The sequence below is a fragment of the Lissotriton vulgaris genome, chromosome 11 (assembly GCF_964263255.1).
Source record: "Lissotriton vulgaris chromosome 11, aLisVul1.2, whole genome shotgun sequence".
NCBI lineage: Eukaryota > Metazoa > Chordata > Amphibia > Caudata > Salamandridae > Lissotriton > Lissotriton vulgaris.
Genome location: NC_141699.1, coordinates 132720637 through 132736871, shown reverse-complemented (window position 1 = coordinate 132736871; position 16235 = coordinate 132720637). Strand labels below are relative to the sequence as shown.

At 48.6% G+C, this 16235-nt stretch overlaps 1 protein-coding gene across 1 annotated transcript in view; it reads left to right on the top strand.

Moving 5' to 3' along the window:
- The window catches only part of DNAH10 (dynein axonemal heavy chain 10), a 1963751-nt gene that overhangs the window by 1384907 nt on the left and 562609 nt on the right, over positions 1-16235 (top strand). Inside the window, exons 51-52 of the mRNA XM_086942901.1 lie at positions 7754-7942; positions 9575-9746. Coding sequence (XP_086799027.1) covers positions 7754-7942; positions 9575-9746 — 361 coding nt within the window. The remainder of the gene's footprint in view (positions 1-7753; positions 7943-9574; positions 9747-16235) is intronic.

Here is a 16235-nt window from a genome sequence, read left to right as displayed (position 1 = left end):
TCCGCAGCCCATTCCTGCACGGACAGTAATGCACAATCTTTTCAATTTGTTTTCCGTGCAGGAATAGGGGGTGCAAACTACAGGGGGCACACTTATGTGCCCCCCTGCATGCTCCCATGCATCAGGGTGGCCTGAATGGGCCTCCTGAGTTGCCTCACCACCATCCTCTCCATGGCAGGGCTCACCGCCGTGGAAAGGGCCGCAGTGAGGCAACTCGTAATATGCTTGGTGGTGCCTTCTTGCTGTTAACGCTAGACATAAGAAGGATGCTACTGTATAACAAGTTTTATGATCTTCTAACATTTGCATGAAATATAGTGCTACTCGGCAGTACCCCAAATTTATATTTGCGAATAATTGGAACAATAAATAGTTTACTATAAAGTGCATAGTATTTACTAAAGAACGTAAAATGTAGATCGGTTTGAGGCGAAACTCTATCACATTTGCAGGAGGGCAAAGCTTGCTGCGAGTAGATACCAGACGGATAACCCAACAATCTGAAAGAAACACGTTAGTGTTAGATTCCTTACCTTAGAATATCCCCAGGCGTCAGTCTGGATCCGGAAACTTTTGCGTAGCAGTACCCCTGCGCGTCGGTAGGCGTCTTCTGCAGGCGTCCCCTGCGGCTCCGCGTCCGTCGTCGGCGTCGTGCGCCGTGATGACGTCGCTGGAGAATATAGACGCCGCCTCCGCGCGCTGACGTCAGTTCTTCTTTTTTCCGCGCCAGTGGACGCAGATCTGAAGAGCAGTACTCCGGTCTTTTGACCAAGTTTTTCGATAGTTATTTCTCTCTTTGTGCCTGATAGGATGCCTGGGTTCAAGCACTGTGATGACTGTGAGCGCACGATGTCGGTCACAGACCATCACCGCCTCTGTCTCCGGTGTCTGGGCCCCGACCACGACGTGGACTCCTGTGTCGACTGCCGGGCCCTCACCAACAAGGCTAGGCGGGAGCGGTCCCGCAAGCTACTGGAGCTCCGGGTGTCGGCCCCACGTCGGGACCGGGAGCGGTCCCGGTCCGGCCGGAGGTCGAGAGAGCGTTCGAGGGAGCGGTCGCGGAGCCGCGCCGAGCGTTCCGGAAGTCGACACCACTCGTCAGGCTCATCAGGTAAGAAGCACAAGAAGTCGGGGCGTCGTCATCGTACCCCCGACTCCCCCCGACGCTCGTGCGATGCGGCCGGGGGCTCGGGTAACCCCAACCCCGCGGCTCCGCGAGAGTCGCCGGCGCGGCCTGCCTCATACCCTCCGGTCCCTGGGCACGGCGCGACGCCTGAGGAGATCGAGGCGTTCCTCATGGCCATGAGGGCGCTCGCTTCTCCGACGGGGCCTACGGCGCCTTTGGGCCCAGTGCTACCGTCTGGGGGCCCTGGCGGTTCGGGTGTCCCCGCCTCGGCGCCGTCGGGTGCTCCGGCCCCGGCGCCGCCGACGGCTCCGACCCCGGCGCCGCAAGGGCCTTCGGGATCGGCGCCGGCTGGTCTTCCGGCCTCCCCGGCGCCGTTACCATCGGGGTTACCCCCGACGCCGCCCCCGCGCGGCGCCGGTTCTCCGGTGCCGGCTCCGGCCGGCAGCGGGGCTCCGACGCCGGCTCCGGGCGGCGCCGTTCCCCTACCTTCCCCGACGCCGGACGCGGAGCAGGACCAGCCTCGCTCGACGCCGGTCCCGGCGCCGATGGGGCCCATGAACCCCGAGGAGCCGGTCTACATCGTTGACTCCGAATACGGAGAGGATGAAGAGTTCGGTGAAGGTTGGGAGGGGTCCGAGGACCCTCTGTCACGCGAGTGCCAGTATGACCCGGACTGGACAGGTGACTTGGGGGATGCCAGTGGTTTGGACGACTCTCCTAACCCTGGTTTGATCTCTCCTCCAACCGTGGCATCGGTGGAGGGTGCTGCATATTCAGTGGTGCTGATGAGGGCTGCCAAGGCCTTACACCTTGAGCTCCCCGTTGCGGCCGTGAGGCCTAACATCCTCACTGAGGTCTTCAAACCGCAGTCATGCCCACAGGAGCCACTGCAGCCGTTTAATGAAGCCTTATCAGACGTTCTGTTGGGCACGTGGTCCAGGCCCGCTTCAGGTGCGCCTGTTGATCGGAACGTGGCCAGGCGCCACCATCCTTGTCCGGATGACCCCAAGTTCCTGTCTACCCACCCCACTCCTGAGAGTCTGGTGATCCAGGCCTCGACCTCCCAGTCCGCATTCCCGTCGGCCCCGCCCGACCGGGAATCCAAGAGGTATGACCAGTTTGGCAAGAAGGTCTTCTCGTCCATTAGTTTGGGCCTGCGGTCTTGCAACACCGCTTGCCTCTTGGGTCGCTACACCCACTCTGTGTGGGATACGGTCGCGGAACTGCTGCCAGAATGCCCCATGGAGGTGCGGGCAAAACTCGGTCAGGCTGTGGCTGAGGGCCGAGATGCAGCGAAATATTCGATACGGTGTGGTCTTGATACGACCGACTCGCTGGGCAGAGCTATGTCAACGACAGTGGCGATTCGTCGCCACGCCTGGCTGAGATCCGCCAACTTTTCGGCTGATGTCCAGAATACATTGATGGACATGCCGTTCGATGGCTGTCACCTGTTCGGTGACAAGGCGGACCACGCGCTGGAACGCTTCAAGGACTCCACGGTCACGGCCAAGTCCTTGGGTCTCTCGACCCAGCGTCAGCAAACGGGTTCGTTTCGTCCCTTTCGTGGCCAAGGAAGGGGCGCCCCCACACGTGCTGCCAGCCACGCGCCGCAACAATCCTTTCAACGCGGTGGCGGCCGTGGAAACCGCCGTGGCGGCGGTCGGGGACAACGGCGGGGTCAGACCACACCTCCCCCCGCAGCATCTGCCTCAAAATCCTCCTAGTCCGTGCTTTCGGCCCCATGTGACGCCAGTGGGTGGCAGGGTTCGCCATCACCACGCTCACTGGCGCACGATCACTTCGGACAGGTGGGTGCTGCAAATCGTCCGAAGGGGCTACTCCCTCCCCTTCGAGACCACTCCTCCAGCCATGCCACCGCAGAACCACCGTGTGTCGGGGGACCACTTGACACTTCTGCAGGAGGAAGTTACGGCCCTCTTGGCCAAGGGGGCCATCGAGCGCGTTCCTGGGCCAGAAGTAGGGCGTGGTTGCTATTCCCACTACTTTCTGGTACCCAAGAAGGACAAGGGGGGCCTACGTCCTATCTTGGATCTAAGGAACGTCAACGGCTTCCTCCGGAAGGAGAAGTTCAAGATGTTGATGTTAGCTCAGGTCTTGGCTGCTCTAGACCCACAAGACTGGATGGTAGCGTTGGACTTGCAGGATGCCTATTTTCACATCCCCGTCCTGCCGGCCCACCGGCGTTACCTGCGGTTCACGGTAGGCCAGGAGCACTTTCAGTTTATCGTGCTTCCCTTCGGCCTTACCAGCGCCCCACGGGTGTTCACAAAGGTGATGGCGGTGGTCGCAGCCCATCTGCGCAGGTTGGGGGTTTCAGTCTTCCCCTACCTAGACGACTGGTTGTTGAAGGCGGGCTCGCCCCAGACAGTCGTCCACCACCTTCAGATGACGGCAGACCTCTTGCACGACCTGGGGTTCTCCATCAATGTGCCGAAATCACACCTGTGTCCCTCTCAGAAGCTCCTTTTCATCGGAGCGGTTCTGGACTCGGCGCAGTTTCGGGTTTATCCTCCGGAACGGCGGGTCCGGGATATTCAGGCTTTGATTCCCATCTTTCAGCCGCTATCCCGGGTTTCGGTCAGGTTGACGCTGCGGCTGCTGGGACTGATGGCTTCCTGCATCCTTCTGGTGCATCACGCCCGGTGGCGGATGCGGGCTCTGCAGTGGGACCTGAAGTTTCAGTGGGCCCAGCATCAGGGCAACTTGTCCGACCACGTCTTGATCTCGGAGGGCACTGCGAGACAACTGCAGTGGTGGCTTACGGACCGCGATTGGGTCAGAGGCAGATCCCTCTCCCTTCCCCACCCGGAGCACGTTGTCGTGACGGACACGTCACTCCAGGGCTGGGGGGGCCACTTGGGAGAGGCAGAGATCAGAGGCATCTGGTCTCCGGCGGAGTCCCGGCTCCATATCAACCTGTTGGAGCTGCGGGCGATTCGTCTGGCACTGAAGGCATTCCTCCCCTTTGTCAACGGGAGTGTAGTGCAGGTGTTCACCGACAACACCACGCCATGTGGTACTGCAACAAACAGGGCGGAGTGGGGTCGTGGACCCTTTGCCAGGAGGCTCTGCGCCTCTGGCAATGGCTGGAACGTCAGGGCGTGACTCTGACGGTTCAACACCTGGCAGGTTCCCTGAACGCCAGGGCGGACGAACTCAGCCGTCGGTGCTCGATGGATCACGAATGGTGTCTGAACTCGGACGTGGCGCAAGGCATCTTTCTGCAATGGGGAGAGCCTTGGTTAGATCTATTCGCCACAGAAGAGAACGCGCAATGTCATCAGTTCTGCGCGTTGGAGTTTCCAAGACGGCACTCGCACGGCGACGCCTTTCGGCGCGAGTGGAGTTGCGGTCTGTTATACGCCTTTCCGCCTATACCACTTCTGCCCAGAGTGCTGAAGAAGATCAGGCGCGACCGGGCCCAAGTTATCCTTGTGGCTCCGGACTGGGCTCGAAGGTACTGGTATCCCGAGCTACTCAGCATGTCAGTCGGTCCCCCGATCCGCCTGCCCCTTCAGGAGGACCTTCTGTCGCAGCAGCAGGGGACGGTCCTCCACCCGAACCTGTCCAGTCTCCACCTCCATGCTTGGAGATTGAGCGGCGGCAGTTGAGGCCATTTGACTTGCCTCCTGAAGTCTGTGATGTAATTCTGGCAGCCAGGCATCCCTCCACTAAGTCGGTATACGCCTGTCGGTGGAACAGATTTGTGGCATGGTGCACAGCAAAGGCTGTGGATCCTCTTTCTGCCCCTCTTTCGGAGGTTCTTCTGTTTCTTCTTTCTCTTGCCCAGCAGGGCTCTGCTCTGGGCACTATCAAGGGCTACCTTTCTGCCCTTTCAGCCTTCTTGAGGCTTCCTGATCAGCCTTCTTTGTTCAAATCCCCGATTGTCACTCGATTCTTGAAGGGCATCACTCACATGTTTCCACCTGTTCCGTTTGTGATGCCCCAGTGGGATTTGAACCTGGTTCTAACCTTTCTGATGTGTGCTCCCTTTGAGCCCCTTCATTCTTGTCCTCTCCGTCTCCTGACTTTAAAGACGGCTTTCCTGGTTGCCATCACCTCTGCCAGGAGAGTGAGTGAGCTCCAGGCTCTTTCTGTCCAACCCCTTTCCTGTCCATTCATCCTGACAAGGTGGTTCTGAGGACTAGACCTTCTTTCCTGCCCAAGGTTGTTTCGGCCTTTCACATCGGGCAGTCCATCACCCTCCCTTCCTTCTTCCCGCCTCCGCATCCTTCAAAGGATGAGGAGCGGCTCCATCGTCTGGACCCAAAACGTGCGCTTTCATTTTACATGGATCGCACACGCCAGTTCCGGGTGGATGACCAGCTGTTTGTTGGCTACGTGGGTGCGAAGAAGGGACGGGCGGTCTGTAAACGAACCATCTCTCGATGGGTCGTTCTCTGCATCAAAGCGTGCTACTCTTTGGCTCGGAAGGAGCCTCCTGTTGGGCTGAGGGCCCATTCCACTCGGGCCACGGCGGCTACTACTGCCCTGGGCCGGGGAGTCCCCTTGCAGGACATTTGCCAAGCGGCTACGTGGGCCTCACTGCACACCTTTGCGAGGCACTACTGCCTGGACAGTCAAGTCCGGAGGGATGGCTTCTTTGGCCGTTCTGTCCTCCAGGACTTTCTGGTGTAGTTTTGTATTGGTTCGCAGACCCACCACCGGGGTTGGTATTGCTGGGGTATGTATTCTAAGGTAAGGAATCTAACACTAACGTGTTTCTTTCAGATGAACAAGTTACTTACCTTCGGTAACGATATATCTGTAAGAAACATTAGTTAGTGTTAGATTCCTTACCGAACCCACCCATCCTCCCCGTTCTGCGAACTGATACCTAGGGTTAAGAACATCCCTTTCAGGGCCCTAGTTTTACATGGCACCAGTGTTGGTTCTCTCATGGCTCTGCGTCTCCTGGCGCGGAAAAGCTGTGTGCAAAGAACTGACGTCAGCGCGCGGAGGCGACGTCTATATACTCCAGCGACGTCATCACGGCGCACGACGCCGACGACGGACGCGGAGCCGCAGGGGACGCCTGCAGACGACGCCTACCGACGCGCAGGGGTACTGCTACGCAAAAGTTTCCGGATCCAGACTGACGCCTGGGGATATTCTAAGGTAAGGAATCTAACACTAACTAATGTTTCTTACAGATATATCGTTACCGAAGGTAAGTAACTTGTTCTACAGGGGATAAGACTTAGTCTGAATATCAACAATACAAAAAGGTGCTGGGGGTTTGTTGCAAAGGACAAAGAAGAGGCGATTCCCTCAGGAATAACAGTATGTTCAAATAGGTTAAAACCGTTCTTTTTTTAATATTATATACATATCTTTCTCTTTCTATTTTAAATAGGAATTTATTTTTAATTAATATTTTAGATATCGACCCACATGTTGAAGGGATCTCGAAAAGGTTTTGCACGCCTAAAGTAAAAAAAAAACATACGAAATCCATGGAATTTTATGAGCGTTTTCAAGCGAGAGACAGTCCCTAATGATATTTTTAGTTAAGTGTAATGTTTCCCTTCTCCATGATGAGTGCCACAACAAGATTGGTGCAAGGTGAATCTGGTCAATTATATATGGTATGTCTAACTCACGATGGCAGTCAAAAGAAGAGCAACTTTTGGGAAGGGCTACTAGTTTTTTCAAAAATGTATCTTCTATCGATTGAAGTGACTCAGAATTTGTGAATCCCCATACCCCTGCTCCATATATTGCAACAGCAATAGCTTCAGCCCTATATATGTCCTTTATGACATCCAGTTGTTTAGTGCCCAATTTATTTGTAAAACTAAAAATTGCATTAAAGCATGCTTCTATTTACAACCATATTATTCCAGGATGCGGAGATATTAAACAATATTCCCATGAAAAGATGTCTATTTGCTCCACTGTGCCTCATGACGAACTGGGCTCGCCATAAGCATGGATGGGGTGAAGGGCTTTGTGGAGGTTAGATAAAGTTTTAGTACAGTTTGGATCAAACCAGCCTAGGGGGGATGCACGTAGAGATATTATTTACAAGGTTGGATTTCACCTCCATCATAATAAGTTCAAAAGCTGCCACCACAGTTGTTTGGGGATAAATTAAGACAAATCATGATTTCAGAGTATCCATTATTAACCACCAAAGGGACCACTTTTTCTTTATCAATATTTCCCTCTTAAAAAGATATATATTAATAACAGTTATGTGCCAGATGATAGCAACTGTTCAGATGGTACTATTTCTTGAAAATGATTCATAACACTGTCTCTGTATGCATTATAGAATGTGCCTATTGATATACTCTTCACGTTGTAGGTTCCTGTGAAATTAATGGCATTTGCACTCATTTGTATCTCTGTTACACACTGTATTCATTGATAGAAAACATGACTTCAGGACTTCCAGTATGACGATTGAGGATATTTCTTATATGATGAATTTTCAAGATCAATCATTATCGTTCAACTCAACAGGACACTTTTTCCTTATTTGAATTGTGATATTGAATTAATTATATACCTGACAGAAAAGTCTTTCATTACTTTTTAGGAAATGTGGTATTATCTTTTAGCATATGTAACAATAACCTTGTTTGTATATATCTGCAGGAGATACTGGAAGAGTACAATGAGACCAAAACCAAGATGAATTTGGTTCTGTTTGATGATGCACTTGAACACTTAACTAGAATACATCGCATCATAAGGATGGACCGAGGCCATGCACTGCTAGTCGGTGTCGGGGGCTCTGGAAAGCAGTCACTTGCAAGACTGGCTGCCTTCGCAGCAGGTTATGAGGTTTGTCCTGCGTTTTGTACGTACATATTGTGTGGTAACCACATCAATGTGTGTGTTTTAGGGGGCTTTCTTCACGATGAGTGACTGAGTCATAATAATGCTATTATTGCAGTCAATGATGATAATGGTACTGGATTGACATCAGGAATGGCATGACGTGAAAATGTACCATTTTAATGCTGTTTGCCATCTGAATGCCGGGTTCCACCTGGAATTAATTCATAATTACCTTTTATTAACCATCACTTTTCATTCATTCATTCCAGTGGGTCCTATGGTGTTGGTTTAAAACAGCTTCAAGTAGATTGATGAAAGGAACGAAGTTGTTGGAGGGCCCTGAATATGATTCACATTGATAGTCCAAAGCAGTTTTTGTTCAAAGGCACAGTAGAAATTGGTGAACATAATGACACTAACCTTGGTTGAAAAGTAGAGCTTGATCAAACCAGACTTTTATGTTTTTAGTTAGGTTAGGTTTAGATGTGGATAGTAGTTTTTGAAATAGTAACAATATATTGATATAACGTAATAGTATGCAAACGAGTGCTTGAACCAAATTTGTTGAAAATGTCTGTCTGAGAAGCTTTTAGTCTGTTGGGCCTTTTTGTGATTTGCAACTGGCTCTATCCATTCCCGAATTCCATTTTGAAAACAAATTTGCTGATTCCATAAGAGGTAGCAACAGCCTGCGAGAAAAAGAGCATGGATGAGAATACACTGTGGAATGTTGGAAAATGCACTTTGTCCCATAAAAATTAAAAATTTAGACCTCATGTTTTTGAATGTAGACTTAAATCTCATGCCTTTTTGTAATCTAGCTTCTGATTCACAGCCTGGTATATGCATTTTAGAAAATTATGTTATACTTGCCAAAAATCACAAATGGACTTCTTTGAGAAAGAAATAGAAACTCAAACAGTACAGAAGATGGCAAGATACTTTGTCTCACTAGTTTTACATTTTACATTGAATCTTTTAATGATTTAACTTTTCGAAATCGGGAAATGCTAAGCAGATTGTATTTCTAGACATTTTTGTGTGTATATATGTAAATATATTTTTACAATATGTGTATAATTTAAACAGTGGTATCATCTATGACATCACAGAAGCTGTAAGCAATTTCTGGTGGGAAAATAAGCCTTTTAATGTGTATACTCTCAGTGGTGACATCTAGATGTTTACAGTGGTACTTCATCCTTAAATTTGCATTTAATGTGTTAGTATATTTATTCCTGGGGAGGGATACATGCATTTCTCACTATAAATTTAGCTGGGAAAAGTGACAAAAGCACAAACAATACATTTTCCTTTTCATTCATATGTCCTTTTATGCATATATCATGTACCCTACCATACTGCTTCTTTTCTGCTGATAATTCTCATCTGGAGTGTTGTACTCCAGAGAAATTTGAATGTTTTGTGAATACCCATCTGTGTTCCTTTCTACAGGATTCACATACTTCTTTAATTCCACCTCTGAAGGTTTACCAGGCAGATCCTGTTCCATTTATAAACTCCTACTGTATTCTATATTAGAAATAATAAATCAGCATACCATCTAAACCATCTGTGCTGACCACTGCCCTAATACTAATTAAAAGTGCACTTGTTTTGTCTCTCCTCCATCAGGTCTTTGAAATTGTTCTTAGTCGAGGATATGGGGAGAACAATTTCAGAGAAGACTTGAAGACCTTGTACCTGAAGCTTGGCATTGACAACAAGAAGATGATCTTCTTATTTACAGATGCACACGTCGCAGAAGAGGGGTTCCTGGAGCTGATCAACAATATGTTAACTTCAGGTGGGTGTTTAGAAGTATCCTGGGACAAAACATTGTATCAAGAATATCGAGGACAAAATATTGTGAAAGTAAGTTTCTATTGGCAAGCTAGGTTTTACAATATATAACTCAACATATATGTACCTTGATGATAAATAAATATATTTCTCCAGTATTAGGGTGTCTTTCATAGATTCACATGCTTGAATATCCCCCGTCGTCGGAGTGGGAGTCCCACGGTAAATAAAATAGCAATAATATACTGTATATATATATATATATATATGTAACAACATAAAACCTGAAATATGTAATAGAAAAATGTAAATGTATGTAAATGTATAGGCATTTATATAGCGCACTACTTACCCGTAGGGTCCCAAGGCGCTTCGACCGCTGCGAAACCCTTCCTGGCTTCCCTGAGAGATGGTCCCTTTTTTTTTTTTAATGGGTATCTCCAGGGTGAGACCAGGCATCCCCGGCGGTCTGGTGGGGCCGTTAGTGAAGATGAGGCAAGCTAATGCCCAGAGTTGCCGAGTGTGAACGCTGATCAGAGTGGGCACCGAGGCGAGAGAATTATCGAGTCCGCTGACCCTGGTCCAGAAACCTGCCGCGCCGGGAATCGAACCCTGGTCCCGGGCCGTCCTCTGCTCTTGGGTCTGCCGCCTCTAACCAGTGAGCCACACTACTTCACAAAAAAGGCATAACAAGCCTACACATATTTCTACATAGGAATGCATGGAAAAGGAAAAAACCATTTGCAGTCTATCATTGTCATGATGTTGGTCCAAACCACAGCCAATCAGGCACCAGCAACCCTCTAGAACCTTCTCCTCAGAGCTCAGCACCTCAGATTTTCTACCGCACGTCGTGTGAAGGGAGTCTCCCTGAGCTCTGCTCAGTTTTCTTCAATTTTCTTCATTTTTTTCTTCTTAATATCACAGTTTTGTAATGTCTTCTTACATGAAGTCTACCTTCAGACCCTGTGTCACTTGTGGGAAGCTGAGACCTTTTCCTGTGAACCCTCATGAAGAGTATATGGATCAACACGGTAGGAGGAGAAGGGGTTGTTCTTGTGCGTAGACTGTATCCACTTCTGATGTGGGAGGATTTTTTTGTTTGTCCTGCACATTAAGGTTTTAAGTGATGCTTCTCCTCTGCTTCACCAGCTGAATTAACATCACAGTTAAGGGGTCTCTGGCCTTCTTTGAATCTGTCTCCCACATCTACGCCCACGAGATTTACTCTCAGGCGTCTAGACTCACTCTGCGCACTTTTCTACGTGAAAATGTGCCAGCTTGTCGACGATACGGTCAATGTACTCTCTGACGACAATCTCTGCCGTCACTGGTGCTCTGCAACGACAACGCCTCCAGGCATGCGTCGACGACAGTGAGGACAGTGCCCTCTTGTCGACTACAGGCTCGTAGGCCACTGGGAGCTTTTGTCGATGGTAAATTGCTTCGACAGTTGGCCTCGTCGACGGTAGGCTCGTCGACGGTAGGCTCGTAGACCGTGGCCTCGTCGACGGTGGCCTCGTCGACAGTAGGCTCGTATACTGTGGCCTCGTCGACGGTACGCTCGTCGACGGTAGGCTCGTCGACTGTGGCCTCGTCGACGGTAGGCTCGTCGACGGCGAGCTCCGTAGATGGTGAGCTCCGTAGACGGTGAGCTCGGTAGACGGTGAGCTCTGTAGACAGTGAGCTCTGTAGACAGTGAGCTCTGTATACAGTGAGCTCTGTAGACGTTGAGCTCTGTGAACGGTGAGCTCTGTAGACGGTGAGCTCTGTGAACGGTGAGCTCTGTAGACGATGAGCTCTGTAGACGGTGAGCTCTGTAGACGGTGAGCTCTGTAGACCGTGAGCTCTGTAGACGGTGAGCTCTGTAGACGGTGAGCTCTGTAGACGATGAGCCTCGTCAACATTCAGCTTCAACGCCAGTTGGCTTCATTGACGGATAACCCTGTCAACTGTTGGATTCGCCGACGGTTGAGCCCGTTGACAGTTGGTTTCACACACTGTTGACTTTTATGCACAATGTTTTTTGTAGACAATTTATCTCGTCTACTGCAGCTTTCTGCTACATCCACGTGATGGCTTGATGGCTTTTTACTTCTGCCATTATTCTTCTTGGACAGCACATAGCCGTATGAGCATGTTTTTTCTTCAGATCAGAATTATGTATTTCTGACAGCAAGGCTGCCACGGCCTGTACCATGGCGGGATTACGTCTTCTCTTACAACTGGAGTTCTATTGCATTCACCTCCGGTGAATATTGGAGGTTTTCCCCTCCTTATGAAGAGAGCGGCAAATCGTTTTCCCTTTTCCTCCTGTCCTGGGGAAACCACAGAAACAAGTTTGTTCAGTTCCTATCATAGACTTTATTTAACAAGAAGGTGTTAAACTCATGCAGAGGCCAAACTCTGTGCCGGCGGTTTGTTTTTCCACGCCTCGACAAGAAATGTGAAGTTCCCCACTATTCACCTGCTTTTCTAGTCTCTCAGCCTACCCTGACTCAGTCATTACTCAGGCGGCACAGCGATTATCTCGCAAGCCAGTTGGGCAGGTATGCCGCCAGATGTACTCTGACATGTTGGTGCCAGTAGAACTTATTCCAGAATCCTCCAAGCCTCACGCTTTGAAGATCCTGCAGGAGAGAGAGCGAGAGAGAGAAGTGCATCAGAAATGATACACTGTGCAGCGGACATTGCGTGTACACGTTTTCCCCAGCTCGCAATAGGGGCAGTCTGGCAAAGACAATTTTGCTTCAATGCTACGTCTTTCGCAAGTAGGTTCAGACTTCAATACTTTACTTGCCTTTTGATTGAGGATCCCTTCTGGCCAGCATGTTGATGAGGCACTGCAGACCATCTTAAAGGACACAGATACTGCCCGCACCCTCGGGATATAGAATCGCAACCTTTTCATGGTGCAGAGGACGTAGCTCCACGTCCTTTGTTTCAAGGGAGTTCCATCCAGTATTGGCTCCTACAATCAGAACCAACTGCGTTACTCAAATCAAACGCAGTCACATAGGCACAGTACCAACAGGTCCTACATAGAAAATCATCATACAGCAGAGCGAACTATTCTAAGAAACAATGGATTACCTTTAACCCATCTTTATTCCCTCCAAAAACGTCAGAGGTCTAATATCTCACTTTTATTCCAATTGGTCAACGGTGACAGAGGACCGTTGGGTTTTTAAACATCATGCCCAAGGGCACACTCTAGAATTTGTCAAATTTCCCCTCTTTCTACATCTCCAAAGGGACCTCCACCTTCTCATCTACGGGAGTCGTTTGCACAAGTTTCTATATGGATACAAACAGGGACCGTCGGAGTGGTTCCGAATCTCCAACAGCGTTAGGGTTTACTCTCAGTTCCTCATCAACAAGCAAATGAGGAAAGTAGCGCATGATTTTAGATCTTTGAGCAAACTTTACAAATGTTGTCCCTCAAGAAAGTCCTAAAGTTCTTATGCCAGAACGACTTTATAACTACTCTCAACCTCCAGGATGTCTATTTTCATGTGCCAATCCTTCCTAAGCACAGGAAGTGGCTACGATTTACAATAGGTACAAAACATATTCAATTAAAGTCCTACCTCTTGGACTTAGGTCCGCTTCACGTGTCTTTACGTAGATCCTGGCGCCAGTGGCAGCCTATCTACGTCTGCAAGGCATATAAATTTATCATTACTGTATAATAAGGGCTCGCTCTTATTTACAAGTAGTCCAGCACACCCAGACTTGTCAGTCACTGTTTCAAAACCTGATTTTTAATAAATCATGACAAGTCCCGACTAGTACTAGCTCCGATATCAACGTTTCTCGGAGCATCAATCAATTCAAACCTAGCAAAGGTGTTTGTCTCGCACAAACGACGGGCCTGCATCTCCCACTTGGAGAGGCCTTTTGTTTGGTGGGTCCGAGAAAGAAATTTGTAGAAGGGGTGTGCGTTTTCCTTCAAGAAGCACTAAATTACACAATCACCACAGACGCATCCCTCGAACTTTGGAGAGCATATCTTCAAGGGCTGAAGGTCAGCGGGAAATGGAACCCTCAACAAAAGGCTTGGCACATCAATCTGCTAGAGCTAGGTGCCATCTTCATAGCCCTCAAATCCTTTCGTGCAATCATTCAAGGGGCCACAGTATTGGTTCGCACAGACAATACTTCAAGTAAGAACGAGGTTGGTTCTTCTATCTCAGAAAGCCCAAGAGCTATGGGCATGGGCAATATGACACAGGATCAAACTCTTGGCTGTTCATGTGCCGGGGTTGCAAATATGCTGGCGGACACCCTCAGCAGGTCAACAGGTGTCCAATCACGAATAGGAACTGCATCAACCAACAGCGGATCGAATCTTTCCAGCAGTGGGGTCATCCCGATCTGGACCTCTTTGCGACAAAAAAAAAAAGAAGAGCAAATGCATGTTTCTTTGCAAGCTGGCATTCCCACAGGGACTCGCAGGTGAAGGCGTTTTCGATAAACTGGTCTCAAATATATGCTTACGCCTTTCCTCCGATACCGTTGGTTCCGAGAGTTCTCCGGAAGATGAAGTAAGAGCTGTGTCGTTTGATGCTCAACGCCCACAGGTGGCTTCGCCAATACTGGTTCAGCGAACTTCTTCTCCTCTCAGAGTGCGATCCAATACAGTTTCGACCAATACCGAATCTCCTCTCCATTCAGAATGGTCCAATTTGCCATCCGGATCCGGCTTCTGTAAAATTAGCAGCTTGGCACCTGAGCACCTTGAATTAGCTCATCTGACTATCTCGGCGGATTGTAAGGAGGTACTGGCTTACGCGAAAGCACCTACTAAAATAAAGACATACAGTCTTTAATAAAAAAAAAAAAATTAAAAATCTGCATTTAGTGTTAATCTGCTGGGGTTCACCCATTTCATGCAACGCCGAACCAGATATTACCTTTTTTCTTGCACTTGGCAAGATCAGGCTTATCTCATACAACGTTGAAGGTCTTTTTTGGCAGCCATTTCAAGGTAACGTCAGCATGGGTCCGCCTCTCTTTATTCTTCAAGAATACAACAGTTCTTTAAGGGACTATTAAGAATGTTTCCTCCTGTACGTCGTCCGCCTCCGTCATGGCATTTTAATGTAGTATTAGCGCAGCTCATGCGCCACCCATTTGAGCCAATTTTCAGGATGTATTTCAGATTCCTTACATGGAACGTTTTCCCTTTTGCTAGCATTAACTTCATCTAGAAGAGTCAGTGATGTTCAAGCTTTCACCGTCAATTCACCTTTCTTACAATTCACGTCCGATTCTGTGGTGCTACGTACAAACCCAAGGTTTATGCCTAAGGTGCCTTCGGATTTTCACGTGAATGAACCAGTCATCTTAAAGAAGTTTTTCCTAATCCGCAATCCCCTGCGGCGAGGGCATTACATACCCTTGACATCAGAAGATGTTTAAAATTCTATTTGCAAAGGACCCCTGTCATTCTCAAATCCGATCAACTGTTTATTGCCTATGGAAAGATACAGCAAGGACAAGCAGTGTCTAAACACACCATAGCTAGGTGGATTTCTGCAGCTGCTGACATTTGCCATCTTCATAGCTTATGGACGTTTCCACTAAGGGCGTCCAGTTCCCAAACCTACAATTGCTCGTTAGGTTTTCCTTGGCCATCACTTTCTGCCATCAACAGGCAGGCAAGCCTCTACAGTCTTCAGTGAGGACCCATTCTATCAGGGCGATGTCGTCTTCAACTGCCCTGTTTGCCGGTGTGCCGCTGCATCAGATCTGCAGAGCAGCCACGTGGTCAAGCAGCCACACGTTTACGAAACACTACTGCCTGGGTGCCATCAGCAAAGCAGACACTGCAGTGGGACAGGCTGTGCTTCGCAATCTTTTTCAATAATGTGAGCCTCTGTCTTCCCTCCTCCATTATGGTTTACCTTATTACTGTATGTCTTGCATGACTATATACTTATTGGTCTTATAAGTCTATGCATGTGTATCATGACTGGGAAGTTTTCTTCGGATATTACTGCTTTCTATTCTATATTCAAGCATGTGAATCTAGGAAAGACACCCTAATACTGGACAAGAACAATTGTTACTTACCTGTAAACAGGTGGTTCTCCAGTATTGGTGCCTTTCATAGATTCACATGCGACCCACCCTCCTCCCCTCAGAGGCTCTCTTCTCCTCATAGACTCTGTGGTCACTCTTGTGCTACGAAAATTTGAGGTGCTGAGCTCTGAGGAGAAGGTTCTAGAGGGTTGCTGGTGCCTGATTGGCTATGGTTTGGACCAACATAATGACAATGATAGACTGCAAATGGTTTTTTCCTTTTCCATGCATTCCTATGTAGAAATATGTGTAGGCTTGTTATGCCTTTATTCTATTACATATTTCAGGTTTAATGTTGTTACATATATATATATATATATATATATATATATATATATATATATATATATATATATATATATATATATATATATATATAATATTATTGCTATTTTATTTACCGTGG